Source organism: Silene latifolia, chromosome 9 (genome assembly GCF_048544455.1).
Source record: "Silene latifolia isolate original U9 population chromosome 9, ASM4854445v1, whole genome shotgun sequence".
NCBI classification, from domain to species: Eukaryota; Viridiplantae; Streptophyta; class Magnoliopsida; order Caryophyllales; family Caryophyllaceae; genus Silene; species Silene latifolia.
This window is the reverse complement of record NC_133534.1, coordinates 52739218-52761491: the sequence shown is the minus strand read 5'-3', so window position 1 is coordinate 52761491 and position 22274 is coordinate 52739218. Positions and strand designations below refer to the sequence as shown.

At 36.2% G+C, this 22274-nt stretch overlaps 3 protein-coding genes across 3 annotated transcripts; all 3 read right to left on the bottom strand.

Moving 5' to 3' along the window:
- LOC141599769 (large ribosomal subunit protein eL37x-like) lies at positions 1–1244 on the bottom strand. Its single transcript, XM_074419879.1, has 4 exons — positions 1104–1244; positions 865–1000; positions 349–450; positions 1–260 (listed from the first exon to the last, which is right to left on the bottom strand). Exons 1-4 carry the CDS (start codon positions 1104–1106, stop codon positions 214–216), a joined length of 288 nt encoding a protein of 95 aa, XP_074275980.1. The 5' UTR covers positions 1107–1244; the 3' UTR covers positions 1–213.
- A 5133-nt stretch (positions 1245–6377) lies between these two features.
- LOC141599767 (kinesin-like protein KIN-13B) lies at positions 6378–15708 on the bottom strand. Its single transcript, XM_074419877.1, has 12 exons — positions 15316–15708; positions 14675–14884; positions 13211–13399; positions 12562–12663; positions 11894–11971; positions 11733–11814; positions 10510–10669; positions 9924–10226; positions 8525–8743; positions 7623–7971; positions 7153–7218; positions 6378–6946 (listed from the first exon to the last, which is right to left on the bottom strand). Exons 1-12 carry the CDS (start codon positions 15436–15438, stop codon positions 6767–6769), a joined length of 2061 nt encoding a protein of 686 aa, XP_074275978.1. The 5' UTR covers positions 15439–15708; the 3' UTR covers positions 6378–6766.
- Positions 15709–17942: 2234 nt separating this feature from the next.
- Positions 17943–20056, bottom strand: LOC141601037 (protein FAR1-RELATED SEQUENCE 5-like). Its single transcript, XM_074421299.1, has 4 exons — positions 19390–20056; positions 19079–19289; positions 18660–18726; positions 17943–18608 (listed from the first exon to the last, which is right to left on the bottom strand). The coding sequence occupies exons 1-4, from the start codon at positions 20054–20056 to the stop codon at positions 17943–17945; spliced, it is 1611 nt and encodes a 536-aa protein (XP_074277400.1).
- Positions 20057–22274: the final 2218 nt, after the last annotated feature.

Sequence of the window (22274 nt, the reverse complement as noted above, 5' to 3'; positions counted from 1 at the left end):
TGACAGAATCTTAACATCATTTAGCCATTAAATTCAATGCGACTACATTTGTTTAAGGAAATAGGAACCAAATAGTACTACGTTTCTCATTCAAATACAATGTCTGAAATATAAAAGCAGAAGCTAGTTCGAATACTTGAGATATGCAAAAATGAAGTTACTATCTGATGTACTCAACAAAAAACACCCTCTTACAGAAAATATCTCCTCTCTTTAAGCTGATGCAGCTGCCACTTGCCTCCTTGGTGCAGCTTGAGTGCCTACACATATAACAGAAGCATTAGTACAGCATCACCGAAAGAATAGACAAGACGATATAACATCCAATAGTAGTAAGAAGATGAATACCTTCTCTGAAACCAGTCTTGAAACGGCGAGGGACATTACGGAGATACCTCATACGGCCAGTACCTGTTGTCTTCCTCCTTATCGCTTTCACACTCCAATTGTCTACATCCCCAACATTTGAGAAATGTCAAAACTAGCATTCTAAGTTTTGGCCAACAATAACTCGGATTTTGCGAAGTGCAAATTACCAAAAAAAAAAAAAAAAAAGATCTAGAATCGTCAGATATTCAAAGTATATATCGAAAACATCCAAAATTACAACCCTAAAAGAAAAATACTCCGTAAGTGATTAAGAAAATGAAGGTTTCAAAACACATAATCAACTATAAAGGGATCCACAGGGGAGATTTGATTTTGATGCTGACGGGGTACAAACCCGGGTCATGAGTACCACTTTCCATACTTTTCATTACTTTACCAACTAAGCTAGTTGACATCGGCACGTAATTATACAAACTAAAAGGTTGAGCATTTATCAAACAATTGAAGATGAATCTAAGAAAGAGGGAGGATTACATTTGCGAGTACGAGCAGCAGGAAAAGCACAAGCAGAGCAACGACTTTTCTGAAGATGGAAACTGCGACGGCCACAACGGACGCATAAAGTGTGTGTCTTGTTCCTTCTTTTTCCAAAACTACCTGTTCCTTTACCCTGTTTATTTCAAATGAAAACAAATCAAAATAAATTAATAATATGGGCACAAAAATGAGGGAAATGAATAGAGAGACAGAGACCGAGAGTGAGTGGGAAGTACCATTGTTAAGTGTCAAGGATGAGGATTCAAGGAGTAGTGTTTAGGAGAGTTGTTGATGAAGGGATGTGAAATGGAAGCAAGACGGCGCCTATATGGAGCTTCTTTTCGGATTTCACTAGGGTTTTTGTGTTAGCTGCCACTAATTTCAAGGCAAACGGGTTAATAGAGTTGTGTTCGGGTCAAGTCGGTTTAGATCGAGTTACTTTCGGGTTTGCAGAGTTTGGAGTTTGGGTTAGGTTGGGCCGGGTCGTTTCGAGTTCAAATCATTTTCGGGTCAACTATTATCAAATTATTTATGAATAATAATCCATGTGTAACAATAAACATTAAGGTCGAGTTATATTAGGTCAAGTCGATTCGGGTTCGAATCTTGAGTTCGGGTGTCTGATCAAGGTGTCAATTTTGCCAGATTTAGTTGTGATCTACCAAACATTCCTCAACTCTATAATCACAATTTATTTCTCTTTAATGTCAAATTTTTCATATTCTACAATTATGAAACCAATTTAACAAATTTTACCTATAAAATAAGATCAAATGATAAAAACTCCAACACATTCTTAGCAAAAATAAAAAATAAAAAATTGACGGGTAAATTTATTCCTTTTCGCCTATGTATTTCTAATAGCCTATTTAATTTCAATTGATTGATTATTCAAAACTTTTCATATTTTTGTTTTTGTGGTGAGTTGTAATCGATTGGGAGAGAAATGAAGAAGTAAAATGAAAGTAGAAGAAAAGAGAAGAATCTAACAAGCATTTGTAGCGTATTCTTCATTTTTGGCATTGTCGAATGTTGATGAAGACACTTAATATCATTAATAATCGAATATGATCATCCATTATGGCTAGGGGAGGTAAAACTTTGGTGAAGAAAACTCTTTCTTCATCAATTGAAACCTTAGTTTTTTAGTCTCACATTTTATTATTGATATAACGTTTTTGGGAAATTTTTAATGTATTTATTAATCTATAATGTGTATTGAATTTGTTAGAATTGATATCAACAACATTATGTATGGCTAAGGCAAGTTTAGTACAAGTATAATAGTTTTTATAAAGTCGGCTAAAAAAAATATATTTTGTTTGTACTTTGAGTACCAAAAAGTAACATATCATCTAATTTTTAATTTTTAATGACACAATATTGCACGATTCTCGATGTTGTTTTTATCTATTGTACCCATCTTATTTAAATTGTGTTTTAGTTGATTAAACATTACATGATTATTGATGTTGTTTTATTTAAGAGAAATTGAGTTAAGAATATTTTAATTTTTAAATATTATTATCTTCATACTTAAAAATATAAGCATTTAAGTAAGGTTAATACTACTTATTATTTTCATAATATCATTTTAATAAAGTTGTAAACTAAGAAAAATGTTATTTAGACGTCGAGCAAAAACGATCATTCAGCTACAAAAGTCAAATGAGAATAATCAAAATAGATTGCAATAGCATAAAAAATAAAATATGCAATAAAAAATTATATTTTTATTGAAGAGTTTAAAAAATCCCGTGATTTTCACGGGAAGTTAAACTAGTTTATCATCTATAATATATTTTTTATGATATAACTTGAAATTATGATGAGATATAGAATTTATCAACAATTTATGAGACACATTTATTACCTCGATGTTGATATTATTACTTAATTAATATCTTGAAAGAGTGATAGATGAGATCGAAAGTGCGAAATTGAGAGAAATGATGTTAGCAGAAGAGGGGTTTCTTAATGAATAATGAATTTCGTGGTTTAGGTTTATTTATTTTAGACAAACGTGTCGTTAATGGTCAATACCGAATAATCAACATTTTTTTCCCTCAAAACATGTTTTGGTGGTGTTCCACACAATTTTATATTAATTTTTTTTTACAGTAAGAAAAAGGGTGATTATAGTACCCCAAAAGTTACAGAACGAGCTAATCGACTAAGTTGTACTAGAAGCCCGACCAGCAAATCTAGTGCAACGAACCCAAACATAAAGATTACATAATCATTTATTAAAATTAAAATTACAACAAAACAAACGGGAGTAACGAGGGCAGGACGATGAAGAGTAGGTTGAACACAAGTAGTGTCGTCCACGTCAACAACATTACTAACAACTTCTTGAGGCCAACAAGACGGACCATGTGCAGTTACGCCATACGGGCGTAGAAAGAAAAGGGGAAGAACGGGCTGAACAAGCTTGTCTTCAGCGGAGAAGAATCTCCTACACCGTGGTAATCGACCTCAACAATACAAAGACCAACAACCCAAAGAACCAAGTAAACTGAAAAGAAGGACTAGAGAGCTTACCCCAACCAATCTCCCTGCCAATAACCTCGAAAGAGCCCCAAGACTACAATAACGACTCCAATAGAAGGAGATTATTAAAACATAAAAACAAAACAAAAAATTAACTAGTGACGACATCGATATAAAATAAACCACCACCTCCAGACCAGCCAACCACACCAAAGACCCAACTCAAACCCACACAGTCCAAATTAAAATCAAAACACCCCACCCAACTTCACCAATCCAAAGATAGAAAAGAACCCAAACAATCGCCAAAAGGTCAGCAAAAGATCTCCCGAAACTCGAACCGCAACCAACTCAAAAACACCAAAGACAAACATGCATGCAACCAAAAAACAGAAGATGAATGACCCAGCAACAAATCCATCAGGTGGATCAAATACACAAAAAAGACACCCGTTTCACCAAACGACACCTCTCATGACCACCGCCTTACATGCAACCAGACCAAACTAAAGAACGATACTAGTGATAAAGAAAATAGGAGCGATTGGTGGGGGGAATGAAGGGATCACCAAATCTGACCCCCAAAACACGACCACATAGCAACCGAAAGACCTATACTCATCGTCACAAACACACACACACACACAAAGCCAAGAACAGAAAACCAAACCAGGGGTGGGGGAAAGGAGGGAACACCTCTGGGATGGATTCCAAAACGACAGTGACAGGACAAGGGAACGGAAGGACGGAAACGTCAAAGAGGGACCCAACCTCAGACGGACAATGGCCAAAAACGCCACCACCAAGACCAAACAGAACTTCATCATTATGCATGCACGGAGACCGATGACAAGATAGACGGAGAGAGGGGTAAATCAATCACCATGACCACGGAGAATGAAGAAGAAATACGAAAATTATTGGATAAGTGAAAAAAGGGATAAAAGATTAGAATTAAGGATTGATAGAGGAAACATCGTCGGAGATAGGTCAGGGCGACCCCATCTCCGGCAACGGAGCAGGCAGAGAAGGGGTAGTGGATGGATAGGGAAGGTGGAGGTTACAAAGAGGATTTTAGGGGATTTGTTTTAAAAAGTATTTGGGGAGAGTTTTAGAGAGAGAGGGAGGTAGCTTTTAGTTTTTGTTGTGAAAGTAGAATTTTAAGGAAAATTCTAACCTGCATTTTTAATTTTATATTTAAAATTGTTCTACAAGAAATTGTATTAAAGGTTGTATTATGCAAGGTGGCCTATTGATAAGGTAGTATTAAAAGAATGGGTGTTGCTCATTCATGGACGGGTTTTACTCTTTCATGGACGGAAATGACCATTATACCCTTTTATTTTAATGACTTAATTTTTCGTTTCATTTCAATTTTCAATTCAATTACTGGAGAAGAATTGCCATGAATATTAGTATTTGTTCGGATTCCATTGTTGAAGATGCTTATCAAATGGGTAAACTATGACAAGTGAACAATGTCCATGAGTGGATTATGAATTATCTAATTGCAGAAACTCATGGCACGAAACCAAGAGATCCTAGGGCCTTGGGAAACAACAGTCGTTCTTTCCTTTACTAAGGTGGGTATCAATGGAATCGATATTCCAATTCGAGATGGGTTTTCGACTCAAGTATTTTTCAATGGGGAATAATGCTCTCATTAGAGTTCTGGTACTATCTTTATGGAGCAGTGATCGACATTTGAATTCGGACTTCTACCTTACGCCGGTGACGCACGCCGTGGATGACCCCAAAGCCGACGATGCACACCGTGCCTCACCCCAACGGCGACGACGCACGCCGGATTACCCCTTGTAAACCCCTTCTGACACCTTAAAACAAACCCTAATTAAATTACTGTAAATTAATTCCCTAATTTGACATAACATAATCAATTAATAAACTTAATAAATTAGGATTATTAGTTGATTGATATGAGAATTAGCATCCATAATTGTAATAATTTGCTCTTTTTTGGTTAATTATGTGAGGAAGACAATTAGAGAGAGGGTCGGGGAGGGTAGAGAGAGTTTTGTTTCCCTCTATCTAGACAAAGGGCATACAATGGAAAAATAATGAAAAAAAAGTACATGAAAGAGTAAAACTCGTCCATGAAAGAGCAACTACGAAAAGAATTTGTCCTAACTTACTAGGCAAGTCTCACTAACCGTGCCAAACCAACTTGTCGATGGCCCAAAAAAATCAACTTGAGTCCAACCCATGTCTCATCCAAGCGTGTATTGTTGAATACCTCTAATTTAAATAAGTTGTGACGTTATGTAACAAAAAAAAAATTGTATTCAAGAACCTACCTACCTTTGTTTTTTTTATACAACATTATTATGTCAAAACCAAATTGCAGTTCGCGAAAGTGGCAGTTTGCCCCCTTAACTTTGTTTAATGGTGAAATTAGGCCCCTTAACTTTCAATTGTAACAATCATGCCCCATAACTTTAACAAAAAGTGAAATTCAACCCCATTATTTGATTTTTTATGAAATTCCACCAAAATTCATTTTTATAATCCAATTAATCAAATATAAAATTTAATTTTATAACTTTATAAATTTTATACAATCCAATTTTTTTTATAATTTTACAATTTTAGACAAGTTATTCTAAATGTAAGAATAGTTCATAAAATTGTATTATATTTTTATTTTGTTTAATATAGATGAATGTAAAATTATTTTTTAGATGAATAACTAACTTATATAAATTAAGAAGGTTAAAATTAGTAATTTTATGTATTATTAGTTGTATAATATAAATATAAAATGAATTTTTGTTGAAATTTAAGTGAAAAATAAAAATTGGGGTTAAATTTCACTTTTTGTTAAAGTTATGGGGCTTGATTTCTACAATTGAAAGTTAAGGGGTCTAATTTCACCATTGAATAAAGTTAAGGGGGTAAATTACCACTTTGCAGTTAAACGCATTGATTACTGATTCACAACTTAGTCTGTACTCTGTACTACTCTGTTGGCAGTCTTGGCACTAGATAGTAGATAGATATGTGCCAGTGAAAGGCAAAGGAAATGTCAAACTTGTTTAATATCTTAATCTGTTTTTATAATCAACCAAAAAAGAAAACATAATTATCAGAATTATACAATCGGCGATCTTATAAGCTTGATATATCATGGACTCGACTCATTGGTTGACAGTCCATGAGAGCTGCGTCATGTGATTTTACTTTTTCCGAAGTAAAATGATGGGTGGGAAAGAATCCCTCCTCGACAATCAGCAGACTGGGACTACCACGTCGCCACCAAACCGGCCTTGCTATGTGAATAAGAATCAAACATGTCAGGCAAATGCCACCAGATGGATACTGAGGCTGAGCTGTGTAGAAGCTGTTTAATGATTAATTAAGCTGTGCTTCTAGAAGCAACTACACTAGATCAGTAGGCCGGTGATGAGACCAAGACGTTGTGCTCCTTGAGTCGTCGCTGGAAATTAGCCAGACGGTTTTGGAGCTCTACAATACCGGCAGCCTTCTGGGATAAGATGGCATTCAGTCTAGTGATGTAATTGTCTAGCTGGTTTCCTGGTTCATCAGCTTCAACCAGTAGATTCATCTCCTGTAATTACATTGATACAGAGTATATTTTAGACAAACTGCTGGAGAGCTGTATGCGGAGATCAACTGATAAACCCCCCGCACAAAAATTTGGGTTCGCCTAACGATCGATAATACTAATTACTAATATTACATCAAAGACTGCTTACTTGGAAAGAAAAGTAGTACAGTATAAAAAAGAAACTAGGAGATAAGAGATACAGGCACCTCTTTTACGATATCCATAGTCTCTTCAACCTGTCTCCGATGAGCATTTACTAGATCTTCCTCTTCCTGTAATTAAATGTAAATATATCATGTCAGATCAACACTTTGGGATTAGTTAGGTACTCCCACTGTTAATAGTTAATACTTCCATCTGTTGCATAGATACTTAACATTCTTATAATCGTATAAGATTTAGGATATAACTTTCAACCTAAAAACAGAACTCATAACTTATTTGCTATGCTGCAGAATACATAGAAAAAACAATACGTGCGATCCAATTGATCCACTTGCCTAACTTAACCGATTAAAAATAGTAGTAATGATTTTTATCTTTAAAAAATCAGGTAAAAAAGTAACTTTCCAACTAAAACCTGACCTTGCACAGTATTTGAAATCAACCAAACAGTAAAGGGCAGGGGTATTTCTGAATCATGTGGAATACAACTACTGTTCTGTTTGATATTTACCTGTAACAGGTCATTGAGATCATCATCGTCCGAATCAAGGCTCTTAGCATCAACTTTGGACACATCTTTCCACTTTGTGTGACCCTTGGCAGTGCTGACTTTTTCCTCAGAAATATAAGTTGACGACTCAACCTTTCCGTTCTTCCTCCGGGTCACTTTTGGTTGATCATACGTCTCATCTGGAATTTCATATTCCTCCTTCTCGGTGGGTTGAGACCACAGGTCGCTGTCATCCTTGAGCATTGCTGGAGTGCCAGAAGACAATGGTAAAGTTGTTGATTCTCTCAGGTTTGCCGTGGGAAGCAAAATGTCCTTCTTTGGGCCATTTCCTTTAGAAAGGCTCTTCACCCTTTTCAGATTCAGAATTGAGAGTTATTTGAGTGTTAGGCAAACTCACAGTCAGAAGTCTGACGAATATAATATTTTGCTTAATAGTGTTAAACAAAGAATCACTATCCTTTGGTTTTGGATTCTGATGGAAGAAAACAAAATGGCTCACTAAGTTGGATGCGCTTCTTTTTATCGCGAAGAATTCATCCAATGCAATTCTTAATGCAATTATGTTCACGAGTCACTGGGAAATAGTTTCACTTTGTTAACATATGAGAGAAGTTGCATACATCTGACCACCTTACTCAGCCTTGTGTTACTGTAGTAATGATGTTGCAATGTTAAATAAAAGACTCCCTGTTTTTTTCGTTTTTGTAAAGATGGAATAAGACTCACTAAAATGACTACGCCTCTTAAAATAGTGAAGAATCAACCAGCCATTCAAAAGCAACCTCTTTGAGCTTTTAACGCAGGGGATAGGTTGCGTACAACCGACCGCCTTATCCCGCCATTTGAGAGAGCCCAGACTCTGAAAGTAACATTGTTGTTGTTGTGTTAAATAAAGATATTACCTGTCGGCATATCTTAGGGTGTTAAGAGTATGTTCACATGAGCCTGAGCTTGGAGAAATACAAGAAATCATAACTGTCTTTGAGTTGCCAACAAAAGAATCCCTCAATACTTCAGTCAGTTTACTTCCTCGGAAAGGTATATGGTTCTGATCATTGTCAAGAGCTCTTATACATTCCTTCAGTGCAAGCAAACTTTTATTGATTTCAGCACCTTCTATCCTGTAAATGGGATTAAACAAGTATCGATGAAACGGCGCAAGGTGTAAGACAAACATGACGAAGAAATCAGTACTAGGATTACAATCATGTAGGGCAGATCATAACGGGCTCTCTATACACTATAGAGTATCATCTTTTAACCATAAGATCCCCATATGGAAACAGGCAATCAGTCTGAATGAGTATTAAGATAACTTCAAAGATAGCATATAATGCAACTGCGCCATTTTTTTGGTTTTAGTATATCATACAAGGTTCGGCTATTGTCTAATTAGCTCTGCATAATTGATACATTTTGCGCAAAGCCGCCAACTTACTACAGGAATTTAGTCATTAGAGCCTCAGTCTCGAAAGGGTCGGGCAGCAACAACAACAACAACAAAGCCTTATCCTTTGTTTGATTACACAATGGGGAGGGCCGAGGGGAAGGGAGGGAGGGGTGGGAGGAAGGGGGTAGAAAGGGAGATTCTGTTGGAAGGATTTTAATTTGGCTTGTAGGACAAATAAATCCCTCCAAAACTTGCTCAACAAACTAGGGTTTTAGTTGTTTTGCACTTGGTGACCTAAAGGGTATTATAACCAAAACAATAGTATGTCACCAAAGTGAGAAATTCATTACCCTTGAATACCGAAGTGGAATTAGCACATAGGAAATAAAGTGGAAAAAAAAAATATTTTATGGTCTGCTTTTCTTGAGATCATTGTTAGGAGCAAAACAATAGAGACCAAATTACATGGATATAGTGATGCTGATGGATCAAAGAAAAGGAAAAAATGGAAATAGTAAATCATCTCCTCCCCAAGTTAATGCATTACCCCCATAAGTTCTCCTAACTGTTTCCTCCTCCCTATACTGCCATCATTTCCCTCTTCGTTCCCTTTGTTTTCAAATATATTACGCAAGTAACAATCACCCCCAGCTCAAGCAAACTCTTAATGTTCAAAAATGAATTCAATTGCTGAGAGCCTGATACCAAATAAAAGCTTGTCAAGTTACTAGATAAGTAACAAGGCATATAATTCTATACCAAGATAAAAAATGTAAATAGACGCAACCGTTCAAAGTTATGCAAGCACCAACTCGCAAGGAGCTCTATGGGTTTGATTGGCCAATGCCTCTACAAAACAGAAAATATGCAGACTCCACGGAAGGGGAAAAACATTGACAAACATGTGTTACCTGGTCTGCTTATCATTATCCGTTGTGTCTGCACCACGTTCACTACCAGCAAGATCAATGAAGGAGAGTTTGCCAACAAGCCGTGGAGGTTTGGATTCAGCACCATCAGGTGTCTTCTTGACAGCAAGCTGAAGTATGGCATGCGAACGAGAGGACTCTTCATTAGCACCAGTAGTTCCCGTACTTCTAGACCCATTTCCTCTTTCTATGAGTTCCTTAATCATCTCCACATCTGATACTCGAAACTCTTGCAATCCCACAATGCAGACTTGTTGCTTTCCATCCTCCCTCATGCAGAGCTTTCTGAAAGTTGGGGGACCAAGTTTATTACTATCTCCATACCAAATTTATTATTCTCATTTGACTTTGGTTGTGATGTGAACTGCTGCTCAACTTTGACCTATAATTCTCCGGACATGCGTAAAGATACCATGTATATGTCTATTACATATTGTGAGAAAATATGGTTCAAAGTCGACATAGGTTGACTATCAATGTCAATGGAGACAATATAATGGGAGGGAGAGTGTATATAATAGACAATCATCAGGTATAGACTGAAATTTTAGTGGATGAGGACACTCACTTCCGATCATTGAGGAGATCAAACAGCTTTCCTCCATATATCTCAAAAAAGCTAAAGAACAACTGAAAACCCTGATTTCTGTAGGTATGGTGCATTAACCGTAATATATCTCTGGAGGCTTTAAGGGGCAATGGTTTCATTGTGTAAGTCTTCCCACTTCCTGGAATAGAAAAGCATCAGTTACAATATAATCATGTATGTTGACTGCACAGAGGATATCACCAAGAAAAGAAGGGAAAACAGAATATTAATTAGGTGGTTCTGATTCACTGCTGATTCATAGGAAATTATAAACATGTATCAACAACAACAATGACAAAGATGGAGTCATGATCCCAAATTCTTTTGGAGTTGGCTGACACGAATCATCATTTGAAACCGTCAAGAGAAAGAAAAATAGAAAAAAGGAAACAATAACAATAAGTAATAAGTAATCAATATACAAAAATTAAAATGTGGAGAACCCTCAAATCGAAGACAGGTGTCCATAAACAAAAATGTACACGGTCAATTTCAATTCCCCATTTGACTGAATAGTCAAACCCACAAAGGGGTTGCGCTGGAACTCCTTAGGGAAGAAAGGCCAGATGGTAGAGAAGGGAAATTTGAACACTGCCCAACTGTTGCCAGAACACTTGGGTTGTTTTCGTAACTCTATGTATACCCATTAACTTCTTTTCCTTCACTAAATCTCAATTTCGCTCTATGTTGTCTGTTCCGAGTTTCAACCCTCACCAAAGAAGCCTCTTTATACTAAGATCGAAAATATTGGATATAATTTCCAGCTGGATGAAGCCACTAAACTGCTGAATGAAGCCACTATGCAGAAATTATCAGCCTCAAAAGCTATAAACGTAACCTTTCACAACAATAACATTAACCCAATGCTTTGATGGCTTCTGCTTGAGGCGAGGTAAGGAGGGTCGGATGTGTCCAGCCTTACCCCTGTATTTTAAATACAGAGAGGATTTTTCAGATGACCCGTGATGGAAATTGCGTCATAATTCATAAAATGCATAATTTCTGCTACTTTATGATGCAAGAAGCATAGAGAGTTTGATGAGTCATTTTGATTTATTCCATCACATTCCAAAGACGAAAAATAGCGAGTCTAGCGTCGTATTGGAAATCGAAACACACACAGAGATATCCTTCAAAATTCAATATACTTCAACAGAAGTACAACAACTGCATCAAGCACAGCAACCTTAACTAAACATTACCTGTTTGTCCATATGCAAAGCATGTTGCTTTAGTGCGCTGAAAAATTATAGGCACTATTGGCTCGACGGTCTCACGATAGACCTGAAAGAAATAAAAAGAATTAACACAAGTTCGAAAAATATCACAAAGTACTATCACTGATATCACTTCTTCCTCTCACCTCATCATTTGAAACTTCCTCATTCAGCACTGCATCAAATACAAAATTGTGCTTCTCGACATATTCTGTCAAATCAACCTGTAACCACATATTAATCCCGCTTTAGCATCATCATCTCGCAAGCATAAATTGGGAAACCAAAAATGCATAATGCACGATTCATTTAAGCTTTTTATAATAATCTACAGTAATCATAAGCAATCAAATGCAGGCGAGACGTCTCATGGAAAGCAAGTCGACCACTTTCTCCTTGAGCATAATGCATAACAGCCAACAAAACTCAATGTACTTATTGGGGTCAAAATTTCAAAACGACGACCATATATGTAGAAAAAAACCCATAATATTATATTAGCCTGAACACATTTTTTGAAGGAAAAAGAAGAACATAAAAAAGAAATAGAGGGACGATGGCATCTCTTTAGGGCGAAAAAAAGGTAACCAGAAGCAGGAAAGCAAGAGGCAAGACAGAGTATTTTAAACTATTTTTTTACATTGAAAATTTACAGTGCGTAATTTCTGCACCAGATGGCAGTTTTGAAACCAACATTTGATAATGGTAAAAAAATAATGTTATTGTTAGATTGGAGAGACTTTTCAAATACTTGAAACTAAACTGAATATTAGAAGATGAAATAAAGATATTCAAAGTCAGTTGAACGGCCTACCTTCAATTTAGTTTCGTAAACTGTTAACGAATTGGAATTTGTCTCGATAATGTCTTCCTCATTTTTTCCCAACTCCTTTTTGTTAAGCGGCCTCTTCCGAACCTGCTCATGCATTCAAAATGAGTAACTGATAAGTATTCCCAAAATCGCAACGTATTCATCAATAAAAATCTATAAGCAAACTTCAACATACTACGCATGCTTTATCATCCATTCTTTGACTTCAGTGCATTTCACTTGCCATGCCATAGAGGAGTCGCGTTTGATGACTGAGTGATAAAATGGTCACATAAAAGACTACCTATACTCGCTATCGAGTTAAAGCCACCAAATAACTACTTTATTAGTCATCGCTCGATGGTTAAAGATGGTACATTATATTTCATACTTCATAGTGGAATAACTACATAAAATTGGACCACAAGCACAGGCAGATCATTTAACTTTTCATAAATAAGTTCGATAGAATGGTATGTACTAATGATCCAGTTATTTGTAGACCAAACATTCTTAAAGTGGCAGTCAAACCATAGTACATCAATTCATCTAAACGAGCTCTAACCACATCCATGTGACATTGAGAAACTTTATGGCAAGCAGAACATATTGGACAATAATGAACTAAGGTATCTGAATGAAAAAGTCATACCACCACTTTAATTTTTGCAACAGCACTAATTTTATCCTTGTCCACTGCGATACTTTTCATAACATTGTTTTCTTGCAAGCCACGAGCCCTATTCATACCAGCCTTACTAGTCGGAAGCTCCATATCGTCAAAACTTCTGCTCTGAAAAGATGGATAAAAAGAACTGTTGTACTGACCAGGACCAGGCACCTGCAGTGTAGAAGACAAAATAATAATTATTTAATGAGTAGCTATGCAGCACAACGAGCTGTTAATGCTCTTGACTCAACATAACCATTCAGAAGAATAAACCATTTAAAATCGATGGCAATTTATCAATTCAAAGTTTGGCCAAATCATTCTTTATACTCCTTAGTAGAAAGCAGCAATTTGACATATCATTAGTCCATAGCCACAAAACAAAGTTTTTCTTCTTTGAAAATTCACACTGATTTTTTGAAATACTGAGTCATGTAACTCAAAGTAGTACACGCAAAAACTACGTCCATCAAAACAAAAAAGTTCAGTGAAGAATGACATCTCTTCTTAAAATGGGCGAGTTCATTGAAAAAAAAAAGTGATTTTAACATAAATACAAACACATATACAGTCAATCCTTAAAAAGGCACACATGATAGATATACAAACAAATATACAGTTATTCCCATAAAGTCAAAATTAACCCCAACAACACCAACAGTAACCCAGTGCCTCAATGACTCGCCTCAATGACTCCTGCAAATTGCGGGGTAAGGGGGGTCGGATGTAAACAGCCTTACCCTTGTGTTAGCAACACAAAGAGGCTTTAAGAATGACCAAAGATGAAAATTGTGTCGAGAGCTGCATCAAAAGACCGCTATTTCACAGGAGAAAGAAGCACGACCACTTTAGTGAGCCATTTTGATTTATTCCATCCTAATCAATAAATCAAGATGGCATAATAAAGAGGCCATTACCCCACTTGAGTTTTTCTCCCATTTTGACATGAATAGTTACCAAAACTGGATTATAGTTCCCCATATGAAACAACATCATAAATCAAACATTGAAGGGTTCCGACGCTGTCAAACATGATCCTAACATGATTTATCCTTTCCATAACCCTTTGTTTGGATGGAGGAATTCAGAGGGATAGAATTTCCCTTGTTTGCTTAGCAAATGAGGATGACGGGAGACGGAGGGGGAGGGAAACAAAGGGATTTATATCTTCATTAACCTTCCAGACAGATCAAAATCCCTCCAACATAAGAATATTTGAAGGGCGAACTTCTTTTGAAACATTTTCCCTCCCTCCCGCCCCTTCCCTTCTCTTCCTGGGTGCAAACAAGGAGTATGGGTCTAATGAGCCAGTTGATTTCGCCCTTTGGCAGCAGTGGCAGATTATTGTATAATTGTTAGGCAGCATTGCAGCTTATACACAACTTTTACAAAGTTACCTGAAGCAGTAATTAAACAACCATAAAAGAGACACTTGTTGTAACTCACCTCAGTCAAAAGCTCAGTATCATGAGAGTTGAGATCCAACAGACCAGGACTAAACTCACTGGATGAAATCTGCCCCTCACTGTTTTTTCTTGATATCCGAGAAGGATTCAGTGGTGGCGTAGATTGCTCCGAGTAATACTCCCCGCCACCGGCATAACTCCTTTGTCCGTTTCTAGTATCTCTCGGCGCTTGCCCATAATAGCCATATTCCTGCATTCAGCAGTCAATCAATTAACAAAATATCACATTTCCTAGAATACGGTGAACTAAGCATTCCCACAAAAATTCCAACTCCATAAAAATACACAAAAAGTCGTAATTCGTGTAAAGGCAGAAGCTTTTTAAACTGAAATAAATCTGAGCAGTCAAAAAACAGCTTCACCATCTAAACATACAAATCAAATATCGTCAAATCACTGAAAATTAAACCCATTTATCAATGATCAACAAAATTAAACTGAAATGGCAGCAAAGATTCAAACATTATTACTCAAAATCACTGAAAATTAAACCCATCTAACTATGATGAACAAAATTAAACTGAAATGGCAGCAAAGATTCAAACTTTATTACTCAAAATCACTGAAAATGTAAACTACATTACAGATTGAAAGAGTATATAACTAAAAAGAAGATCTAACCTGTGGAGGAGCAGCACTGGAGTGAGACCAAAAAGCATTATTATCCATAAAAGTATCAGAATATTGTCTTTGATGATGAGCAGTAGAAACACCAGATCTTTGAGTTTGTCTACTATTGTTCATCTTTCTTTTTCTTTTTAATGTTTCAGACAGTCACCAACAGTAAACTTGAATGCTGCACTTTCTCTTTCTCTCTCTATGTCTATGTTTGTTTGATTTGTGTTGTAAGAAGAAATCAAAGAAAACCCATTAAAATGTTTTAGTGAAAATTAAGTGCAACGGAATTCATTAAGTAAATGTGGATTTCAATTCATTGATACCCTTTGTTTTTCAAATGTGTTTTTGGTTTGTGGATGAAAAGCACCGTCTTTTGTTTTGTTTATGTTAATGGGTGATTTCAAAATTTCAAGGGAGTTCGCATGTGCGGAGCCTTATTGCCTTATTGGATGTCCTACTCGTACGTGGGAGGTGGGACATTCCTGCTTTTGAATTTCACACCAAAATACACCGAAAATGCTACGGTTACACTCAGTGTATAAAATCTTCTATACACTGCGTATAACATCGTGACATGTGGCGACTGTTGAAATTGAGATAGAATCTTTTTCAACTTATAATTTGTACATTTTGGAAGTCAATTCAAATTTGAACTTTCAAAATTTATTATGAGATTTTTTAACAAATTTGGTAAATATGAAGTATTATTTTTATTTTCTAATTATTTCCTTTTTTTTTCATTCTCTCTAAAATTATGATAATAGAGTATTCGTGAAATTTAGTATATGCCTCCAGTCGTCATCAAACACCTACCGACGCCGGTAACTTCTCACGCCAATTCAAAGAACCCTCATGGACGTCAAATCCGACACATCCGCTTCTGGTTTCGGCTTCGGGTTAACTTCCGGGTCAAACTCCGATCTGGCATCACTCACCAGCGATGGCGACGAACTCCCCCACTAGATTGCCTGATATATGCGGGAGTCTGCTATCGCATCATCCTCTTCTCGGCTAACTCTGATCTCGCAGGCACCTCGTCGTCGGACGACCGTCGATGACCCTGCCAACTCGGCGGTTTTGCTACCACGAAATAGCCGCGAAGACCATTGATGAAAAAAGCATTTAATTGACTTGAAATAAAGTATTAATCTGATCGATAATCTGATAAATCTAAAGGAATTGAAATAAAATATTGATGAAAAAAGCATTTAATTGACTTGAGAAAGTTGTGTGTTTGATTATTGAGAAATTAGGTTTAGAAATTCATGTTTAAGGGTATTAAATGGAAAAATATTGGAAATGTAATGTAAATGTAATCAGTAAAATTCGTAATGCCAAAATAAACTACGATTATTAATTTTACGTATTGTTAAAAAATTGATGTTATTAATTGAATCGAACATGACATTGATGAAAAATTTACAATATTAATATTATCATACAAATATTTGTGCTCCAAATCGTATCATACAAATCTCCGTACTCCAAGTTTTACGTTATTAATCGAATCATACAAGTCTTGCGTTATTATCAGTAAAAATTTGACGACGTTAGTACTTAGTAGATACAAAATAATGTTACTAATCGAAATGTACAAACATTACGTTTAAAAATTGACATTGTTAATCCAGTCATAGACATTCGTGCTCCAAATCGAATCATACGAATCTTTGTGCTCCAATACAAGTCTTACATTATTATTAGTAACTAACGTTAATAAAGATAAAATAATGTTACCAAATAAATTATAGAAATATTATGTTATTAATTAAAATAAAATTGACGCCGGTAAAACATTCATTACCATGATTAATCGAATCATATGAACATTGTGATCTTAATCATACGATTTTCATGTTAATTTTTAACTTCAAATTAAAATTTCGCGCGTTTAAAATTAGTTAGATTTTTTTAGAGTTTATTGGTTTTGAAGACTTTAGGTTTTGGGTTTTAAAGGTTTAGGGTTTCGGGTTTTTAAGGTTTAGGGTTTAGGGTTTAAGGATATATAAAGTTTAAGGGTTTAGGTTTAATTTAATAGGGTTTAGGGTTTGCGCGAAATAAGACATAACGTAATTATGATAGGAAAATGAACGTAATAGCAAATGCGAACGATTTAAATGATCGCTTTATGTGATTCTAAAAGGGATATTGTACTAGTTTGAACGTAATTTTAATAAAATTATTTTAGAGTTTATTGGTTTAGAAGACTTAGGATTTCGGGTTTTTAAGGTTTAGGGTTTCGTGTTTAGGGTTTAAGGATATATAAAGTTTAAGGGTTTAGGTTTAATTTAATAGGGTTTAGTGTTTATGCGAAATAAGACATAACGTAATTATGATAGGAAAATGAACGTAATAGCAAATGCGAACGATTGAGCGTAATTATATTATGAGATTTAAAGAGAAATGCGATCGTTTAATTTAATTAAACTGGAATGATCGGGTATGTGTGATAAAAAATTGTTTAAGACAACTAAATAGATTATATATTTAGTTTATTGTACGTGCTGATACCCTTGCTCAGTTGGTTACAATGCTTGCCTCGAATACTGAGATTTTTCTCTTTAATACCAGAGTTCGATTCCTGGTTTTCTGAGTCATTGACCATCATTTTTTTTTCCAATTGTGTTTAATTAGCCCGAAAACCCAGTGTAATTTTCGACCTTCTCTATATTTACCACATTTGTATTAATTAGCCCGAAAACCTCAGCTTGTACCTCCTTAAACATGGTATTCGTGTAAAGTTTATGAAAAACCTCTTCTACTAGAATGGAGCTGGCTGACAACTTAGGCGGTCTATCTAAGCACTCGAAATTCATTTGCTTCTCCTCATTTACCTTTGATAATATGGCATTCTTATACTGATGAACAAAGTTACACAAACCGCTTTCGATGCTGACATAACTCTTTATAAATCGATTTTGTCGCTCACTCCACTGTGTCGAGGACATTCCGGCGCAAAAAGTACCTTTCCAATAGGCAGGAACCCACTTACGTATTAGTGCATACGACTCTTTTATCCAATTAATGTTTTGTAGCTGGTATTTTTGGACCATTGAACCCCATGCTTCCTCAAACTCATTGGCGTCCATAGAGTCATGAACCGCATTTCCCAATTCCACCTCAATTTGTTTCCAACTAGCACAACTACCCAAATTCTTTGCCGCATTTCTCATTATGTGCCAAAGACAAAGCCGATGAGGAAAATCGATTCCAAAAACACTTTTAACCGCGTTACCAATCGCCATGGCTTGGTCAGTAATTATCATAGAAGGAGGCTTGCCCATACATTCTAACCACTGTCGATATATCCATTCAAAAGTTTATGTATTTTCACAGGATATTAAAACAGCCGCAAAAAGAGTTGACCTACCATGTTGATTAACGCCAACGAAAGGTGAAAAAGGCATCTCGAAACTGTAAAAAAAAAATACTTCGTAGTAAATTGAGACGAACAGAATCCACGTAAGTAAAAATTAAAGAAAACTTCTCATATATGCAGGACCAAAGCAGAGTAGCAGACTATGACTAGGATCAACTTGATAACAAAGAGGTCAGTGACTGAATTTAGGTACTTCCTAGCTAGCTAATTGTACGTATAATTATTCATATATTATTCACATTGGTACCACACTCGATCACGTTGTTCATTTATGTTTTTTATAGAATGGAACCGTCTTACACAATAAGTACTATTCCTATATAAACTTGTATGCTCCTTGATCAAACTGCACATATTAAACGGAAGATGATACAATAATTAATTTACCTATTGTACATGAATGTAGTATCGTATGAAAGAACGCCGAGGAACGCTTTAAACAAAGCCCGACTTCGAGCATCTGCCCAAAAAAAGTCTGACAAACGTCCATCGCTATTACGCCGAATATCATAGAAAAAATCCGGATTATCCGCTTTCATCTCTTCAAAATATTTCAACAATGCAGTAGCATCGCCGCCAAGCCTCACTGTACGTCTCTCTAGATTTACAAGATTCCTCAAATCCTATTATTAAATGGAACGTTTTCGTGTCCCCCACATTCAAGTACCATAAAATGTTGTTGTTAATAATCGATATACCAGCAGCATCGTTAAGCAAAATTCGCCTTTTGAAATAGTCACTTATAACCGTATAATTTACCATGAAACGCCTATTTTCAGGAACAATCTCATGATTATGCTCAAAATTAAAAATCGTGATTTCCATCATCGTTTTACCTTTCGGAATTCTAGTGTCTACTACAAATTTGCACCCGGTAACATTTGAACCTTCATGTTTGCTTTCTCCGCCTTTCTTACACATCATTCTCATTCGCTTGTACATATAAAGATGAGATTCCTTTTCTCCTGTCGATACTTGATTTATGCCTTTCTCTTTATATTCTTCTTTAAACTCATTTGTTCTTATAAAAAGCTCGAAACCATGTTTGTATCCATAAGAATATATAAACACCGAGAATTCTTCCGACCCCGCCGGAAAAACCATTCCAACTTCAGGATTAGTAATATCATTATCGACTTCAAAATTATCATTGTCATTATCAAATAGTTCAACTGTTTGTCGGAACAAATTAGCAGATCCACCTTCAGTTGCATCGGACGCCTGCACAATTCCAGCCTTCTCGGTTTGGACCCGTTCATTTACCATGTCATTCAAATTAATTTCTTCCAATGACGGTTCATCTTGTAGATTGAATTCATGATACTCTTCATTTAGATCGAAAAATTTGTGATTAGGAGTTGACATTGATGAAGTCGTTCAAGCAATAATATGAATTTTAGGTTTTTTTTAACACAAAATAAACGTATGATTTCAACGTTAGAGTAGAAAACTCGTTAGAGTAGAAAACTGAAAAGATATGAAAAATAAGATATAATATTATTTAATTATAGTAAATATAATTATTATTCATGTTACCAAAATTAATAAAATTCTTAACTATTTTCCCTCCTAATTTCCCTCCATCTTTTTCATCTTCCCTCCCATGATGAAAATTTTTCCCTCCAAACACCTGCACAATTCCTTCGCAACTACAAATAGATTCTACCACGTGTTACATTTTAATTGGTGGTGTATAGAAGATTCTATACACCAAGTGTAACTGTAGCGTCTTCCTAAAATACACTATCCTTTTTGCGTCCACTACTTCGGATTTGCATTCGGGTTATTTACTCAGATTAGGTTTTTTTTGCTAGGGTTGTGCTCAATTCAGGACATGATTTAGTTAATTATGTATATACTCCCTCTTATCCAGACCAAAGGTTACAGTTGCTTTTTGGCACTATTTATGGTCGTAGGGAATCTTTGATATTATTCTTAATCTATAAGACAAAATATAGTCATGTGAGATCGTGTTTGATTTATAGTCATGAATGCTATAAGAATATCAAATTTTTATAATTTTTAATAATGTGTAACTAAAGATATGCGAGTTACAAAACATGCATCGACAAGTGTGATAAAGCAACTGTAACCTTTGGTCTGGATGGGAGGGAGTAATTGATTATTATACCCTTATCATTTTTACCCCTTATTTTTCATTTGGTTTAATTCAATAAATCTCTCAATCTCCCACCAACTACCATCATACGTCCATACCAACCCGTCCCCCGTCACCCCCTCACCTGCACACCAGCACCAAAATCTGAAATCTAAAACCAAAACGAAATCAACTACATTCCAATAACAACAAGACTTTATACATTGTTATGTTAATCAAAACAGCTATCTGACAAGGCTAGAGTCGTGTCTCCTAAATGAAAGTAAACATAATTCACTACTAACTAATAGTCAGCGGTAAGAAATGTATCAAATCCACAGGAAGGCGGTAACTAACTAATAGTTTGGGCTCGAATGTTCCCTCATAGGTGGTAGGATTAAAGCGGGAAATAGTGGTGCTCAGCCGGGATGCATCAACAGCTATTTCCGTTCTTTTCCCTACATTCTTTAGGGCCTCAGTGAGCGCCTCTTGTTGCTCGATTACTCTAGCGATTTCATCTAAGCTCATCTCAGAAGCCTGAATATATGCAACAGATCTCTTTGGCGGCATTTTGAGCTTCAATAACCAAGACAAATGTAAGCACATAGTCTACGGCTTAAAATAAATATCACATCCGCCAAAGAGGTATTCGGTCAAGTACACGGAAGTACTCGGTCGAGTATACTGACTACTCGGCCGAGTGCTCAAACTCCAGTAGCTGATCAAGATTGCACATAAAGCATACTCGGTCGAGTACCTCAGGTACTTTGTCGAGTACGCCCCACTCGGTTGAATACTGCCTCTACTCGGCCGAGTGGTCATGTTCCAGTAGCTACTGCCAAAATCACAACTCCTCCTACTCGGTTGAATGCCAGGATACTCGGTCGAGTACCCTGCCACACTCGGCCGATTCATGGAAAAACAACGACTCCCAACACATTCTAACATCATATACTGGCAAATAAACATCATACTCATATTCTTCTATAATAAATGTAAATGCCAAACATGAACAACCGAAACATATTCCTTCCAATTCATGCCGCAATTCTTCCAAATCACAAGTACACACACACACACACACACACACACACACACACACACACACACACACACACACACACACACACACACACACACACACACACACACACACACACACACACACACACACACACAACAATCCCCATGACACGCCCCGTAGTGACCGGCTAGAACTTATAAGGGGAATTTTGCAGTTTCAGGACGTCTCCCAAACCTTTGCGGTAGCTCCAAACAACTCCTACCCGAGTTCATTTTATTTAGACACCATATGCTCATTCTATTCATTGGTTTTAGGTTCCAAAATCCTCGCTCTTATACCACTTTGTAACACTCTCAGCTACCAAAGTGTCTTACCAAGGTCTACCTTAGTAAACGGAAGTGATACCATCTCGGTTACCCGAGGTAGTAAGCATCATAGATACCATACTGAAAAGGAAATAT